This window comes from Rhea americana, unplaced genomic scaffold (genome assembly GCF_003343005.1).
Source record: "Rhea americana isolate MKP2758 unplaced genomic scaffold, rheAme1 scaffold_0, whole genome shotgun sequence".
NCBI lineage: Eukaryota > Metazoa > Chordata > Aves > Rheiformes > Rheidae > Rhea > Rhea americana.
In genome coordinates this window covers 1,281,771-1,300,262 of record NW_028185037.1, presented here as the reverse complement: position 1 = coordinate 1,300,262, position 18,492 = coordinate 1,281,771, and the positions used below count along the sequence as shown (strand labels likewise).

At 37.5% G+C, this 18,492-nt stretch overlaps 1 protein-coding gene across 1 annotated transcript in view; it reads left to right on the top strand.

Annotated features, from left to right (window-relative positions):
* Nucleotides 1-6: 6 nt before the first annotated feature.
* Nucleotides 7-18,492, top strand: part of MTDH (metadherin) — a 34,443-nt gene continuing 15,957 nt past the window's right edge. Inside the window, exons 1-6 of the mRNA XM_085302771.1 lie at nucleotides 7-466; nucleotides 6,718-6,822; nucleotides 11,135-11,216; nucleotides 11,668-11,847; nucleotides 13,324-13,392; nucleotides 15,895-16,146. Of these exons, the coding sequence (XP_085158897.1) occupies nucleotides 59-466; nucleotides 6,718-6,822; nucleotides 11,135-11,216; nucleotides 11,668-11,847; nucleotides 13,324-13,392; nucleotides 15,895-16,146 (1,096 nt within the window). The 5' untranslated portion in view covers nucleotides 7-58. The remainder of the gene's footprint in view (nucleotides 467-6,717; nucleotides 6,823-11,134; nucleotides 11,217-11,667; nucleotides 11,848-13,323; nucleotides 13,393-15,894; nucleotides 16,147-18,492) is intronic.

Below are 18,492 nucleotides of genomic sequence, written 5' to 3'. Positions count from 1 at the left end.
CCTGAGCGCTCCCTCGCCGCCGCGCCCGGTTCCGGCCCCTCGGGGGCAGCGGGCAGCGATGGCTGCGGGGAGCTGGCAGGAGGCGGCGGCCCAGCAGGCCGAGGAGGCGGCGGCCCGGGTGCGGGACGTCTTGTCGGGCGGCCTGGGCCTGCTGCGCGCCGAGCTGGGCCTGGAGCTGGGCCTCGACCCGCAGGGCCTCCCGACCTGGCTCGCTCTGGCCGCGCCGGCCGCGCTGGGGCTGCTGCTGCTGGGGCTGCTGCTGGCCGCGGCCTGCGGCGGCGGCTTCCGCAAGAAGCGGGCTGGGAGCGCGGCGGAGCGGAAGGGCGAGGAGGCGGCCGGGCCGGGCCTGACAGGCGGCGGGGGCCCGAGCAAGGCGGCTGCGGGCCCGGGGACCGGGCAGCCGCTGCTGAAAGGCGAAGAGCAGAAGAAGCGAAGCAAGAAGAAGCTGGTGGAGAAGGCGGCGCGGGTGAGGGGGCTGCGCCGCTCGGGGGAGGGGGCCGAGGCCCGGGCGCCGGGTGGGCCCGGCGGGGGACGGGACGGGACGGGACGAGGCGGTGGAAGGCTCCTTGGCGGGGCGGGACGGGGACGAGAGCGGCGGCGGCTGGTTTCCCCCTGGCAGCGGCGCGTCCYCTGCGGGAAGCGGGGAGAAGAGGCAGGAGAGAAGTGGGAGGGCGTCTGGGCCAGCGGCCCGACGGCGCTGGTTCTGCCCAGGCCTCTGCTCCGGAGTGCCGTGCTGGCTAAGCCGCCTSGGTGTTAGCTGGGCACCGGTGAGAGGGGGCAGGACCCACCGCGGAGTCTGGGGGCATCAGGCGATGCCGCGGGAGCGGAGGCGCAGTTTACCTGAGTGACATCTGCGGGTGCGTGCTGAGGGGAAGCCGGCTCCCTGTTGTGGAGCTGCCTTACCTCGTCTGCGTTGCTCAGTTGCTTTAAAAGCTTACAAGAGTGGCAGGCACAGAAATTATTTGATAATTTGGGAAAGGAGGAAAACGCTCACTCCCCTCCCTCCCCCCCCCGAGAAGCTTTTCAATGAAACTATGAAGTATTTAAAAGTAGTATTTGTTATTAGTCAAAATCTTACTCAGTGAGATACTGATATTGAAGACCTTGGTATGGTTTAGGTTTTCAAACCAAGAGTTGCAGTACAGAAAGGTAAAGACTAGTGGAAACAGCATTGTGAGACCCATAAATGCTGTAGTGATACAAACTTRAGGAAGGATTTCTTGCTTTGAGGAAGGATTTTTTTTTTTCCTGTCTKTTCAGCARACCRTATAACATGGATCTTTTGATGAGTGTGCCATAATAAGGGTCGTCATCATCTTTATTGATGAAATCAGTGTCTTAGGATCCCCTTAAAAACAGATCATTCTTTTTTTTTTTTTATCTTAGTGAATGGTGTGGGAGCTCTGTGTGCTTGCTAATATGCTTGTATTTAATGAGGAAATTCATAGAATGCAGAAATTACTGACTAGCACCTTTAAAGCTTCCACTTATCAGAGTTTTGGGACTGAAGGGATTTCTATACCTTTTCTTTTGTTAGTATGTTTGTAATCCTATTTATGTCCAAATGGATTATAGGAATGAAAGTACAGCAGATGTCCCCTGGCTTATTATAACTGTCTTTTAAGTGTGTGTATCTTGCAATATAAAAATCTAAATCCTTTGTCTGACAACCTGAAAAAGGAGAGAAAGTAGATTGTGCTTTTGTTTGATTCCTTTGTAATGCTGAAATCTGAGATAAGTTTGTATTTTTGTATGTGTAGGTTTTTTTTTTAATGAGAAATAGAGGCTAGAATATCGTTTCAGAAAAAGTYTGCACACACTTCCAAACTGTCCTTGGTGACCAGTGAACTGCTGAAGTTGATTCTGCAAGTTGCAAGAGATGAARTTTAGCACCAAGAAGAGAAAACATTCTGATTCAGAATTTTTCAAGTGTAGATAGGTCTCCATTTTAGAGAAGACATGAAGATGCAGTATTTTTTGCCATCTTGAAAGGCAGATCCTCYAAAATCTAACAGATTTGTTATTCTTTTTTTCTAAAGAAAGCATAATCCCAGAAATAATTTAGAGTTTCTGATTTGTTTTTCTAACTCCAGTGTAAAAACAAAGCATAAACTCTTGCAAGTCATCACTGAAGACATTAAAACTGTCTCAACRGAAGATAATATGAAGAGATGCTATTAGTATAACAATGATCTAAAGTGCAGAGCTTCATAAAGGAAACATTGTATTAATTTCATGTAAACATATTTAACTAACCAACATTGTATTTGGTGAATTTAAATACTTATGCTGTTCAAAGCTTAATTTACTCAGGCACAGAATTACGAAAGTTAAGGCTATGTAAGACCAACTATTTTCATAGTTAAAGCTGAGTAAAACAGTTTTCAACTGTCAACATGTCATTCAGTATTTTGAGGGAGGCTTAAGTCATTTTCATACTACTGTTATTCACTGTGTTCATGTAGAGTTCAAAAGAAAAGTGTTTTCTGAAAAGAAAATGCACAAACCGAATCATTAACTATAGAGCRAATAAGTGTGTATCAGTGGTAAAGTTAAATGAGACTGCCTTATAATCTGGATAACTTCACTGAAACCTCTAATAGCATGCTACCCCTAAATGTTTTCTGACTGTTTCACCTGAAAAACATTCAAAATAGCATTGAAAATTTAGATGCAATAAAAGCTCTTTCTGTGGATTGTGTAGTGGTTTTCAGCTTATATCCTTTTACATTCTCTGATGCAAATAATGAGGCCTGTGAAGGGAAAAGAGTAAGTATACTACTAGCAGATTTATTACAGACCTGTCATAGCAAACCCTGTACTTCTATTGCTGGCATTTTAGAAAGCTTAAAATATATGGTCTGAATTGATTTAAAAGCACATTAGAGATACCTAATTAAAAGCTATATGATTATTTTAATACAGAATTACTGAACTCATTATATGACAGGTGATGCATAACTGATCAGTGAGGATCAGAAATATTCTTGACTGTACCCTTTCTGAGGAAGTCTATTGATTTGTTTCTTGTAGTTGGCTTTATTAAGTTGCTTTATTTAGTATAAAACCTATCTAATACTTTTATTAAAATAGGTTTAGTTGGGTAGCAATACATTGACTAGATATGCTAGCAACTATAAGGCTGTATTTATTTACTTCCTATAGACAGACGAAGGTAAAATGAAGCTGAAATAGTTCAGTGTCCATGAGTACAGTAGTTTACAGAGCTATTTCTGCCATGGGATCCTTACATTTGGTCTCTCCAGAAGTCTCTTTTTGGTCTCTGAATGGTATCTTTTTTTCGTCTCTCTTTAGTATCTCTGTTTAGGTACATGTGTAATAAACTTCAAACTACTTTCTTTTTTTTAATCCTGGCAGTGGAAGAACTTTTTTTTCTCCTGTCCTATCTCAGAGTTCTTTGGCCCATGTTAAGATTTCTTTTTTCTTCTCGTTCCCAAGCAGCTTCTTTGATTTTGATTCCTTTTGTATGTGAATAATTCCTGTGCCTGCCTCTGCTGCTTTTTAGTTTCACCTTTTTCTGTTGAAAGTTTATTTATAACAGACTTTTGGACAATCTGCAAAGCACTGTTTAGAAAGTGAAGAGTAACCATTTTCTCTCCTCTACTCCAGCTTTTAAACTCATTCATACCATCTATTTGAAGATGCAGAAAACCGACAATGCACTTTGTATCATTACAAATATACCTTAACAGTAAAGACTAGACATTGAAACTTAGTTTTAGTAAAAGCATTGGCATTCATTTGGAAAACCTTACTGCTTCACCTGTTTGAATATATTTTTTAAGACTACAGTTTTCCTTGTATTCTTTTTTACACTTAAAAATAACTGTATAAAAACTTTTTCAAACTTGTAAACTTTTTCATAGRTACCTGTGTATATATTTGCTAGAGAAGTAGGACTGTAGCTGTGTCCAGTGCTCARAGTGCCTAGTTTCTTACTCAAGAAAATCTTTCAGAAGATAGTGATGAACAGATCCTTTCATTGGCCCAAAACATTCCAAGTATGTCCATCTTTGTAATGTGTAACTAAGGGCTTTGACTAGTTCAGGGTTTTCAAGATGATGATAGCAATTTCATTACTATTTCTTGGAGAATACTGTGAAACTGAAGTATCCATAGCACTCTGTCTATATGCACTGTGAAAGATGAATGAACATTCAAAAATGAATGAGAGTGAAAAAAATGCTTAAACCTTTAAAACTGGCAGGCAAGTTGGAGACATTCAGAAATGAGTATTATTAATGGGATTGTTACTTCTGTGTCCCATCTTCACTATAGCTTTAAGGATTGAGAGAAAAGATGAAATATAACAACATCATTGTGGAATTTTACTGAATTAATATTGTTGGTGGAATGTTAAATATATTGCTGTGAAGTTTCAAACTTCTATTTTCTTTGGTTATAGATGTTTTTAAAAGAATTGTAGAACAGCCTTTTTTATTTTTTTTTCCTCCCTTCCCCTTTCCTTGTCTGTTACCATCTTTGGAATATGCAAAAATGGTTACAAAGTTTTGCTTAAAATTCTATGATTCATCCGTGGACAGAAATTAAATCTCGAAACCTTCTGCTGAAAAGGTAAATACTACAAATATTCAGGGAAAAATGTATGAAAGTACCAGTTCTCAAATTTGTTTTTAGTAGTCATTGTCAACATGATCAGATGATTAGACAGTGATTTAAGCAGTCATGTGGATGAATCTTTCCTGAGGGTTCTTAATGGACGTGAATTAGTCCAGAATAAGACTTCTGAGAAACAGATGACTTTCAGAGGGGTGAAGAAACTGGTTTTCAAACTTACGATATTTCTAGTTTGTACAGTAATTCAGGATCATTTCACAACAGCCGAACTCTGTATGTGTAATACTAACGAAGTGAAGCTAGATACAGAATTAAAGAAAAAAAAATGGTTACAAACATTTTTTTGGCACAAATTGAAAAACTGATGCATAAGATCTTTTTTTTTCTGAATATCCTACTAAGTAACTTAGAATTAGCATTTCAGTATATCTCCGACTCGGTCTTAAACATCGTTGGTACTAAAGTGATATCACTCACAAGTAATCTGGCCATGTGGAATCTGGAGAAAATAGAAGGGTTCAAGAAATGTTTTGGRAAACATTTTGAGGATTGTACATCAGATCTTTGGTATCCTTGTAGAATCTACTACTGAAAGGTTTGATGAGAGARACTTTACACTTGATGAGAGCTTTGAGATGCAGATCTACAATATAGACTCCATACTCAGAGTACCAAGAGAGCTGTAGTATACCTTAGATGTACAATGTGTGGTTTAAAACTGTGTTTGTTGCAGGAGAGGTTAGGTGATCTGATATTTCAATTTCTATTAATAGTARCAAAATAAGAAGTTGGCATGCTAACTAACTACACTAAGCAGTACTATRTTCTACACTGGTGAAGTCATGTCAAGGGTACTTTGTAAGCATAATATACCATGGCAAGACTTAGTAGCCTGCACCAGTTAAACTGAGGTTCAGATCTAGTCTTTAAAGGAGTAGCTCTCACTAAGTTGTAATATGACTTTTGTTTTATTTTAAAGCAACCAAATTGGTATGATACAGAATTAAGGTAGTTTTTTAAATAAAACAACTGAAAATAATACATGTATTAACTTAAATTTAATTAAAACTTAAAATCATCTTTGCACAGAAAATACATTTGTCCCAGATATTAAAACAGTTAAWGTAGACTAGTACTTTATGCTTAACATCCTAAATTAAAGACTGAAAATTAAATATCTATATCATTATGAACRTGATATAACCAGAAACTTGTTTGCACCTAGTATCAATTATTGCCTTTGGCAATTGCTTTTGGCTCAGTGAGATAATGCCTAACAGTAGTATAATATTTAGTGTATTTTTTATCTTTTGTGGAGTTGAGCACCATAACAAAAAGCTAAGACTAAAGTTAGCATCAAATGTGACTTCAGAAAAACTAATTATGGTTTTGTCCTGTATAGGTATTTATATAAGCTAAGGCATACACCTTTGCTCTGAAAGGTCAAGGTGAAGACTAATTTAATGACTGTCTGGAGTTTTTAACTTTATCACAGAAGCATATGGTAATTTTCTTCACGTTATTATTATGCGAGAGGAAAGTAGTAGACAAATGGAATAAGTATATGCAAGTCTGTCCATCTGAAAAGAACAACAGAATGTCCTTTATTCATAMTTCACGTTCAGTTTCTAATTTCTGTTCTGTTATGAAATTTCACTTGTGAAGGAAGTGAGCTGTGAGTGATATGCACAGGTACTTGGAGGATAAAGTGAAGAGACTTTTTTAAGATAGAAACTTTTGAAAAATCAGCCCATAACCTCCACCCCCATAGCTGAACTGCTGCAAATTCTTAAACATATTCTTTAAATTAGATAACTTATGGCACATACAGCTGGTGGTTTTCAGAAATTTGTTTTGATAAGTAATTCCTGTGTTGGATAGGCTTGGTAAAAGATTAGTAGACTTAGGTTCTTTCTCTTGTTCATACATTTCGTTAATATAGAATTGCAGTGAGTATTTTGAGTGGCTATCCAAAATTTTGTCTGATTTACTTACTGATTGTTAATCTTGTCAGCATTTTTCTGTCAATGAATAATTGCATTTCAGTAATCATGTAATTTGAGCTTTCCTTCATCTGTTTTCTCCACATTTTWATTATTCACATTTTTGTTTATACAGCCTAATGGACAGTCTATCCTTGATGTATCTGAAGATGAAATAATGCAGACTGTTCGTAGAGAAAATGCAAAGCAGCCTTTGGATGCAGAAAAGAAGAATGAGAAGGTCAGTTATGGATTTGAAATTACAGTATGTCAAAGTTTAACACGTGTTATTTCTGTATCTGGAAACCCTGCTTGTGATTTGAAATCCTCTTTCTTACTCCATAAAGAGACATCTTTCTTACTCTGAAGAGTACTAACCTAATCTGGTGTTGGAAAGACCTAAAGTAGTACTTTTTGTTTAAACTTCTGAGATCTTGCGTTATCATGGAATGTTTGTATGAAGCAAACCAAAAAATCCTGCGGAAGGAGGCGGAAATTTCTGTTCACACTAAGTCTACAGAAATAAAGTGTGTGTTTCATCTTTGGCTTCTGTGGAGATGCAACATAATGATAGTATTGTTAAGGGGCTTGTAAATGATCTAACAGTTGAGGGAATGCTTTTCAAAGAATAAGACCATGTTTTTGCACATTTCTTTTGTCAGATCTGGCCATTAGTGATTAAGAGTTCTTAATTTATGATGACAAAAGGGGGCTTTGAAATCTACTGTCAGCTTTTTGTTATGCAAATTAAACAGCTAAACTTAAAATTTTTAAGGCTGAATCTGTAGCTTTATCTAAAACGTAAGCATATTAATGGCAATGTGATACTTTTGCACTACAAGGACCTATTTCTTCTAGCCTTATCATAAATGCTGTCACTTTTAGTTAACACAGATATATTTATGATGGGCTTGTGACCAAAACTGATTCTTGTCTTGGTTCTTTTGCTAACGTTATGCATCAGATTTTCCTACTGGCTTGGATTTCTGAAAATGCATAATACGTCTCCTGGTTGTACTATCATGAAGACTGGGCTGTCAGTTATGTTCTAGTAAAGATTGCTGCATTATTTTTTTTTTTTCCTGTTAGCTATTATAAAACATTTTTCTTTTCAAGAGCCTTTAAATATTTGGGCGATAAAGGGTCTTTTTGACAAAGTAAATTAATTAAAATTATTTGGTATATCTGAGGGTTAGTTAGTAGATTCATCCTCTTCACAGAATATGTATGCTATAAGTAAACTTGTATGCTATAAGTAAACTGAGGAGTATTGGAAAAAGAAACAATTCACCTTATACAGTGAGATAACAATAGTTTGAAGTTCGAATGAGCTACAGAAATAACAATTAACTTACTTGACTACCTGTTAGTTATTTTTTATTTTTGCAGTTAGTGTGCTGGCTAACAGTTTATCCTGTTAGTTGGCTATAGAGCTATAGAAGAYTTTAGAGACTTAAATTGGCAAGTAAAAAGACTTCTCTGTGAAATGGCTTTACCTAAAACTTTCATCCTGCACACTTCTATTTTCCATGAAATACATATCAGATTGACTTTGTGCTTTGTCAAGGACAGAATAAAACATGAGAAGACAAAAAAGTTAAATACTCCTTCAAGATCAACCTTCACTGTATCTTAGGCAGATTTCCAAGTAGTTAAGGTGTTAAAATCTAAACTCTAGCTTTAGCTTAAGATTGCAAATGTGGTAATTTGAATTTTCAAATGCTAAGTTGAAGCTCCAGGAGATCATTACCACTACATGGGTATGGATGCTCATTCAACAGATTGTATGTTTGCCTTGCTTTGGGGAAGCATGGGCAGAGCATGTTTGCTTTAATTAAGAACAGCCCCAAGGACTTTCTTTAAGCTTTGTGCAGGWAACTTTATAGGCATCAATTATTTGATTAAGCCACTCATAGCATCCATTGCATTTATAACATTATGAGCCTCYTACGGTTCTAAGGGGTCCTGTATGGGTGTTCGTTCTTTGTATTGCTTGGGAGCATAAGTTGATGGGTGGAATTTAAGTAGCGTTTGTGTGTGAATGGAGATACGTGTATGTATAAAATAGCTATGATCTGAAGGGTATTTTTTTTCACTTAAATATACATTTTCAATGAAAATAGTGCTTACTTTGTGTTTCTGCATTTCTTCGCTGCTTCAGGGTTGTAAATGCTGTGTGTTTTTCAGAACATTCATTCACTCTAAGTTGTATCCTCTTGTTCTACTTAGAGGGGAAAAAGGATTGGGTTACATTGTGGCTGTTCATATGGCATATGATTTTTATCATGTCTCTTGGCATTTTGAATGGGGTCTTCCCTTTGCATTTTTGTACCTTGAATAGTGTGGGATATGTTTGAGGGGGATTTTTTATTCATCTGTTTTGTTTTTTAATATATTAGACTGTTTCTAAGAAGTGGTTCTCTGGAAGAAATTGCAAGATCTTAAAACTTCATTGCAAAWTCTGTTTGCAGATACTCAAAACTGCATTGTCTTGAATACTAGAAATAAACAGACTGTTAGAGATGAGGAAGAAAGGCTTTTTTTTGTATTGTTTATTCTTGCATGGAGGCCCATACATCTGATAGACTTTAAAATTATGGCCAGACTGCCARTTCCTCTTGTGTGTCTGACTGGTGAATGGGGCTATTGCAAAGTGATAGGCTGGTTTACTTATTTACCTTTAATGTCTTTGCTGCTTCAGTCAATTATGTTAGAGATGGTGACTGTTACAGCACTAAGTTTGGCTGTGAGGTGATGAATAAATTAGTTCAGAACCAAGTTCCAGTAACTTGAGTTAGGAAGGCAAATACATTTTCAATATATTTTCAATATTTGAATTCTTGATTTTTTTTCATTAAGCAGTGCTTGTTAGTAACTTATTTTCAAAATTATTAAACTTAATGATGCTTTAATGAGAAGTGTCAAATATGACACCAGTACTTCTATAGATACTAGTTATTTAAGGAACTTGGAGGAGCAGTCACCTTAAACTGTTATCTAAGACTTACARAGACATTTCTGAAGTTCTCTTGGCATCAAAGAAAAAGTTGAATAATTATGGTTTTGTGAGCCAAAAGATTCTGAAACTTCATCTTCCATTATGAATGTAGCACAAAATAGAAGGCCTAGGTACAAACTTGCTAACGTCTCCTCTAAGCTGCAAGCAGGGAATGGTAACTTTAGTGTTGTCCATTGTTCTTTTTAATTCTGCATTAAGAGAATACTCTTACAAATCATTGTGCTTATTCACACTCTTAAAACTAGTTCTTTTCAAGTTGATTTTGAAACTAGCCTTCTTCTGAGGGCATTATGTAGTCAGTATTTGGGTAAAGATAGCTTACTGAGCAAACGCGTGAGCTATGTCAGTTTGGGTGTAGCCATGTTGTGTGATAGCCTTAGTTCAGTGAACCATGGGTTAAATCTTCAAATAAGTTCTGTAAGTGTTGCAGGTATGTTAGTGCAGCCCTGCGTATAAACAGYTGTGTTGGTAGTTATTCTGAATCCTAGAGCATGTTGTACTCTTCTTGGATGTCTAAGGCTAGCAAATCATATAGTCTGAACTCCTAGAAAAGCTGACCATTAGCCATCACGCAGTTACTAGCCTTATTCTGGCATTAACATGTTCCAAAAGGGTAGCCAATATTGTCACGAAGATAATAAGAGACAGGTAACCAGCACTTTCCCCTTAATTCATTTGAGTAGAAAATCATATTTCTTTAAAAACTTCTGTTTTTCTCATTCAGTTCTATCTGGTAGTTTTTACACTTTTTTTGCTAGATATAAGTTTTTCAGTACTGTGTTTTCTTACTAAGGTGATAGTCAAGTCAATTTGCTATCATACTAGCTTGTCAAAAGATTAAACCTTAAGGCTTTCTGTAATATATGTCATCTCAATTCCTTGGATCATTTTTTAGACATCCTTTTCTTAACTTCATCTTTTAAACATAGTGTATTACTACCTGTTGCACCAAAACAGCTTACAGAAGTAAATTTGTATCTTCCTATTCATTTATCTCTGCTTGAATAGCCAACTGACAGTAGCTGGTGATAACTTGAAAAAATTGTGAATTCACACTGAAACTCATCATCACTGTTCTGTTTTGAAGTATTTTTCCGTGCAGGGATCATCTTCCCACTTATTTATTTATTTATTTTAGGCATCACTGGCATTCTTTGTTCCTCAGTGTATAACTATACTTCCTTCTGTACAAAATAGATTTTGCCTGAGTGGAGTCTGTCTGCCATCCAGTTCATATTCTTCTGATTATGGTTCCATCAGTTATAGCTTCCTTCACCAGTCTTTGTGCTTTGTAGCATAAGTACTCGTTTCCTTCACCTGCTATTTGCATACTGCATAATTCTTCCATGTTATTTCAGTAGTCCTAATTTATATTTAGGAATCAGTATTGTTTAATATCCCTTTCGTTTTAAAGGGCCTATCTGTACAGAGGGTTATTCAAGGAATTCTGTTTTAAATTTGCTTCTTATTTTTTTGGAAATTCTAAATTAGTATGTGATCAGTAAGTTATTAAGATGTTTTATTTTTATTCTAGTCAAAGAAAAAAAAGAAATCAAAGGGAGATGCTAAAACGGTTCAGGATGTGTCACGTCTAGATGGAAAGGAAGTTGATGAAGGTACTGAATGCAAATGCACAAAAATACAATCAGACATTTTAGTTTAAATACTATTTAAGAGTTACTTGTTTGTACGTTTGATAAAGAAACACAGGAAGCTCATTTTGTCATAACTTCAGTTGCATGTTATGTCTGGAAATCTGACTTTTGAAACAAGAACATTCCACTTCAACTGATTTATTGCAGTTAAACCTACAAACCTGAGATAAGTCATGAATAATAAGGCCTTCATATTCATGTTTTTCTCAGTGAAGCGAAGTATTGTTGTATTACATCCAGAAAAACTTAGTCTTCAGTGAATTGCTCATGTTTTCATACTAATGTTGAAGTTGACTGTCATGTCTGTAACTTTTAAATAAATTAAACATAGGTTCAGTTTGAGCTGAAACAAAGTCTTTCCTTTCTACTCTCTAACATGTTTGATGATGTTTTTATTTGGGGGATATTTTAGGAACCTGGGAAACTAAAATCAGTAACAGAGAAAAGCGGCAGCAACGTAAGCGAGACAAGGTATTGACTGACACTGGCTCAGGAGAATTGAATCTCCAAGGAATGGAAAATGCAGTTGCTGTATCCATTGAGCTACTGATGCCTGCACCATCGCTTCCAGTTGGTCTCAGAAAAAGTAAAGGTATGGTAGAGAGGGATGTGGATGAATACTAGAAAGCTAATGTCTTTTGCRTGTGTAAAATAGTGACTTTGGATGTATCCTAGATATGTAGGGTAGGTGTATTCTTGAGAAATCATTTCAAGACATTTAAAGACATTTTGCATTGTGTAAAACTTGCCCCTTCACCCCCTACTCACTTTCTTTTGAGCCACACTTCCAGGGGAAGCTCTGAAGAGAACGCTCTGGAGTAAGTAGCTGGAGCACTGGCCTCCAAACTAGTGCTCCCTCAGTTGAGACATGATATATTGGTAGCTAGAGCTGCACAGGCGTATGCTCCTACTTCTTCATTTGTGCTTCGGCTGACTCTGCCTTTCACGTTTTTGTAGACTCCAAAGGCACCCTCAGCACTGTTGCAGGCAGCTCCCTAGCTGTTTTCAGAATGCTTTTTGCAGGAAGGTTATGCCACATGAGTTCTCTTAGCACCTATGCTAAACTTGTTCATAATAGTCAGGCACATCTKACTGAGATTTAATAACTAACTATTACAGCTAAGGAGTAACTAAGGAGTTGCAAACTTCAGCTTTTATGGCTGCTACTGTTTCAGAAAAGTCATAGGTTGGGTTGGTTTAAACCGCATTTAATCACAGCAACTCATATTTGGCTGCAATTTAAGTAGTTTAAAAAGCTAAAAGACRTAACCAAACAGTTCAGATTTTTATGTAGTTTTAATCTATTGATACACTTTGATATTTTGCTAGAACACGGAAGTTTATTCTACATAAAGTGGCAAAAAGACTGAGCCTAACTGCTATCTTGTACCTTGTAACAATATATTGAGTTTTATGCCTTAGCTCACTGATATTTTTTTTATTGGCATTTGGCATCTTTACTGAGCATATGGTTCTTGTCCTTGAGTAAATTCAGTCATTTTTTTTTTCTCTGCCTTTTTTACACACAAGCAGTGTCAAGCAATGCATAACTGCAGCTGTTTATATATTCTGCGACTATCCAGGATGTCTGTTACCTCTCTAGACAGAGTCTGTAACACATCATGTGCTCTTATAGATTATCCTGTACCAGATAAATTTGAAAAGAGTTCAGCTGTATCTAGTGTTTTCACAGCAAAGTGAAAGTTAGAAATAGCTGTATATCTCTGAAAGACCTAGTGTTCTTTTTTGCTTGAAAATAGCAACCTGCTTTGGATTTCTGYCTGCCAGTCCTGGGAGACTAGCTAGAATTCTTTGAAAATCACATTTACTGAATTCATAGGCCCTAAGTTATTTGAACTCAGTCTGTGTATAARATAAGCACAAGTAATAAAAATCAGAACATTAATATTATTCTAAAGTTTCTTAGTAATGCCTTAATGTACTTCTAAGATACTATTGCTTTTTTCCCCTCACTTTTTTCCCCTTTAGCGTGTCAGTAATATATTTTTATTTTTACAAYAGTTGGTGTTTGCAAAACTTACTCTGTCTTATCCCACCTCTTGATCAGGTGACACGCTTCTGAATGTACAAGTTAGCAACTCTAAGATGGCAAAGGGAGAGTCGGCAATTCCACAAGGTAAAAGGCTTTCATTACTAGACATCCTAATTAACTAGAAGTGTTGTACAAAAGTGAAAACAAGTCATCAGTGTACGATGTTGTRCAGTTACTGATCTGAAACTTCGTTATGCAGCTGGCTCTTTCGGCTATGCAGGTGTTATAAATTGCAGTTGCTTCTTAACAAGTTGAAAATAGTTTCTGTTACAGGTATAGACATTATGTCATTCTTCTCTATATTTTATAGATACCTAGAATTTTCAATCAGATTACCTGTTACACAGATTGTTACACTGTTATACAGTGAAGTTMTAGGACAGTGAAGGTTATTCTCAAGCTTCAGCTAAAAATCCTCATGCTAGCCTTATGAACTTGCTCACTTTTTACATTTACTAATTGTTTACCCAAAGAAAACTTTAATGTAAGTAACTACAATAGAGTTCAAAAATATCAGTCTTGGTTCTAATGAAGTCTGTGCTTGCTGCAGATTGTGTACACATGGGTTATTTCGTTCTTCACATACTCCTTTGAGAGGCATACTGTAGGTGTATTCATTTTTTAAGAATAATAATGTCATACGCAGAATGGTTAAAATACTTGGCCRTTTTTCTACTGTGAGTGTTGGATCTTAATTTTTGATGAGAGATACTGATCCAGAGTGTTTAAAGTCTTTCTTATTCACAGCTATGTGTTAAGCCAATATTAGTGGTGGTGTTTAACCAAAAGTAGTCCATGTAATTAAGCAAGTCACCAGTTGAGTTAAGAGCACCTAGATCCAGTAAGTAAATCAGTATCTGCCAGTTTTTCAGAGCTTTGCTTCACATGCAGACTTTTTGAACTATAGCACAAAAGGATGGAGCCATACTCTTCTCAGATGTGTGATGAGAGGACAGGAGGAAATGCTCAAGTTGAGCAAGGGAAATTCTGATTGACCATTGTGGAAAGAACTCTTCACCATGTTGTCCAGAGATGCTGTGACCTCTCCAGCCTTAGTGATTTCCAAAAGTTGAGTAATACCATGTCATTTTGAAGTTAGCCCTGCTGCGATCAGGAAGTGGGAGTAGGTGACTTCTAGAGGTCCCTTCCAACCTTAAGTTTTCTGTGATCCTGTGAAATGTTGCTGGTTATAGAAATAGTAAATATTARTGATGAGAGACTAGAACGATCAACAGAATAATCAAGGTCTCACTTCAGGACTTTGGCTGTCGTCTTGCAAGGTCACAGATTTTTTTTTTCACCAAGGTACAGCTTGGTTTCTGTATGTTTGCTATTTTGTTGTTGCCTAGTATCATAGAGGACACTGAGTGACAAACAATACAAGTGCTCTGAAGTTGTTTAGAGCAAGGATAGTATTTTTAGGTATAGAAATGGGAACTTTATAGGTCGTATGGGAAATAGGATTTGTCTATTCAAACTATCTAGACATCTCACACCTAATCATTTCCCTGCCAGTTAGGCTGCCTTGGATGCTGCAAGTTCACGATGCTTGATACATGAATTTGAGAACCAAAGTATTTAGTCTGTCATTTTTTTTGTCATAGCTGTTATAGGGAGAGGTTTTGGCATATGAAGTTGACTGAATTATACATCAGTTCTTGGTGGACTCTAAATGTTATGCTCACAGTATGCAGATATTTCTTAATCAGTTTAAATTATCAGTTCATTTGTTCAGAATTGCTTGCGATATATAGAAGATCAGGCTGGATCTACCAAGTGACCTTCACATTTTGCAAGGACATAAGACTTCCTAAATATCATTATACTGTATCACTCAGTGTACTACTGAATCCTCTCAAAGTATACATTAAACTTGCTATGACAGGTAATTCCTTAGTAGGACAGACTGTTGTAGACAAACTTGTAGTCTTTTGTATTAGTGTAACATAAAATATATTGCTTATAAGTTATAGTTTGAGAACTTTACCATGTTTTTTCCTTTAAATTTAATGGGCTCAATGCTTGAGTATAATAAGTACGCTCTTTGAAAAGTCACTATAGTATTTAGGAAGCATTACCTACTCCATTTCTTCATTATTTATTTATTTATTCATTCATTCCCCCCAATTCCTGCTTGGAGAACTTCTGTATGCCACCATAGTTACGAAGCCAAAAGCATTCTCCTATTTAGTATCTGGGGCTTCCTGCATACCATTCAGTTGCTTATTCCCCGTTGGGTAAGAGGAATGACCTGGCAATCTGTCTCCCCCTTGCTTTATTATTATTATCTAGAGGCGCTGGTGGCCACAAGATACTAGCCCTATAAAGAAGATGACGTAAGAGTAGAGCATAGTTTAGCAGTGTTGTTTCCTAACTCATCAAGTTAGTAGACAGATGGTGATTATTGTCTGAACTGGAAAATCATCTGAGAAAGCAACAGCTCTCTTCTATATTGCACTTGTATAGCAAAGCTGTTATTCATTTGTACTTGCCTTTTTATTGTTAAGTATATGTGCATATATATATATAATATTTGAATTCTTCATCCAGTTCTAGTTTTACATAATGCTTTTGTAATGCTTTAAGTTTCTCCAGGATTAAATGAAAGCCATACTGTAAATGGAGGAAGCTGGAATGAGAAGCCTGTAAAAATCTCCTCACAGATTAGTGTAGGGGAGGAGAAATGGACATCTGTGTCCTCAACCGCAGCTGGGAAGAGGAAGACAGAGACATCGGCCTGGGGCCAAGATGCTGGAGATGCTAATGGAAATGGAAAAGACTGGGGCGTAACCCTGGTGGGCAGGCCCTGGAAAGAGCGTTCTTTGTTCACTCCTATTGGTAAGCTATTCTGAGAGAATTTTGCTTTGTTTAAGAAATACAGTTTCATAAAAACGCTCAAGAGTGAATCTCTTGAATAGCTTCATGCTTATATGTTTTAAAAAAAATTTTTTTTGAGTGGTCCCTTCCAACCTTATTTATTCTGTTTGCAGTTCACTGTGAATCAAACATTTTCTGCCTATTTTAAGTTCTGATGAAATGGTTTATTTTCTGCACCTCTGATTTAACTAGGTTTTTGGAGTATCTGAAGAAAAATCTTTCTGTGAAGGAAAGTGATGTAAAAACTTTGATTTCTAAAATTCTGATAGTAAATGTTAATTTATTTTGAAATGTAACCTTTTTATGTGAATGTTGTCTTAGAACACAGGTCATAACTCAGTTCTGTTGATCCAGCACAAGATCAGCTGTATCTCTTATTTCCAACAGATGTCTGCTAGGCTCCATGGGTGAAGGTTGTTCAGCTCTCATGACAGTCTCTTGAAATTTCTCATTATGAATTGGTTTTCTTTAGTCTTCTCCAATATAGTTTTTAGACTATTGCCAATTGTACTGTCCAAAATAAATAGGGAGAGGAGACTGTTTTTTCTTTGCAACAACCTTCTTATTAGCTGATGCTGCATAATGGTCCCAATCTTTAAAGTTGTCCGAGTTTCCTCTAGTGAGATGAGGTGGGTGGGTGAGGTTTTGTTGTTTTGGTTTTTTTTGTTTTTTTTTTTTTGTTGTTTTGTCAGCAGTGTTGCTTTAATATAGATAGCTTCCATTTGTCCCACATATCTTGAAATGTGATGCTTGGTATTCCATCAGAAGCTTTGTTTCGTAGGTTTGTTTCATATTCCTGTTAATTTTATTCTGCATTAATACAGTATTTTTTTTAGTGACTGAACAGTTTGAGGTTGTTACTTTACCAAGGGTAGGTCATGCTTGACCGGGCTGATTGCCTTGTGATAAAATGCCTGGATTCGTGAATGAGAGGGGAGCCATGGTCGGTCATAGTACAACTTTCAACGCTCTCACAAAATTTTTGTCTTCAAGCTAGGGTGTTATGATCTGGATGGCTGAAAAATTAAGTATATTTTTTATTAAATATAAAGCAAAGTCAAACCCAGAAGGTAGTGGTTGAGGTATCACACTTTGTGGAGGCTTCTGACAAGGAGAGTATCATGTGTCTGTACTTAGACCTGTCCTGTTTATCAGTGACCTGGAGGTGATGACAGTGTCGTTCACATTAGATATGCAGATTACATCAAACTGGAGGGGGACCAGTTGATAAACTTGATCAGGGCTGCCATCCAGAGGCACCTAAAGAGGGTGGGAAATGGGCCAACAGGTACGTCAGGAAGTTCAGCAAGGACAAAAGTGCAAAGGACAAAAGTCCTGCAGCCAGGAGGAAGAATCCACAAGTGGGGTCTGACTGGCTGGGGAAAAGGATCCTGGTGGACAGCAAGCTGAATGTGAGCCCTGACCATGTGCCCTGTCAGCAAAGGACACCAGCAGTATATGGGAGTCAGTAGATGATAGGCAGCAATTATCCCCCTCTGTTTAGCACTCATTAGGCTGCATCTGGAGCGCTGCATGCGATTTAGGGCCCCCGTTACAGGCAAGACATCAACCAGCTAGAGCAGGTTCAGCAAAGGGCAATCAAATGGATGGGACTGGAGCACTTGACCAGTGATGAGGAGATGCTGAGAGAACAGGGCTTGTTTAGCCTGGAGCAGGGAGGGCTTGCCAGTACCTGTGAGGTACTGCTCTACCCAGAAGACAGACAGGCTCTTCACTGTGGTTCATGGCAGGAGGATGGGAAATGACGGACGCAAGTTGAAATGAGAGTTTCAGTCTGGAAACTTACTCCCCATGAGGACTGTCAGGCACTGTAACAAGTTGCCCAGAGAGGTTTTGTGCTGTCTCCATCCTTGGAGRTTTTTAAGACCCAACTTGATAAAACATGGTTTGACCTCAGAGCTGACCTTGCTTTGAGCAAGAGATTGTACAAGAGAGCTCCTAAGGTCCCTTCTAACCTTATTTATTATGTTTGCAATTCACTGTAACCCTAGTAGTTCTTGTTTAGAGCCGCATTCTAACCAACTAGTTCTTTGGACACATTTTTGCCACTGATTATTTTTGCTTATTTTTTCACCCTTCTATTTAACATTCAAGTATATCTTATTTTTTAATCAGTATCGTATTTACAATTTACTCCAAGCAAAGCACCTTCTACGGAGTTAATAAATAAACTTTTTAATAATGTAGATAATAATGGAAAAAATGTAACAGTATGGGGCTCAAAATAGTCTTCTGTTTTGCAAAAAGTTTACATATAGAAATGGTCATGGAGAAATAGCTCAGCTG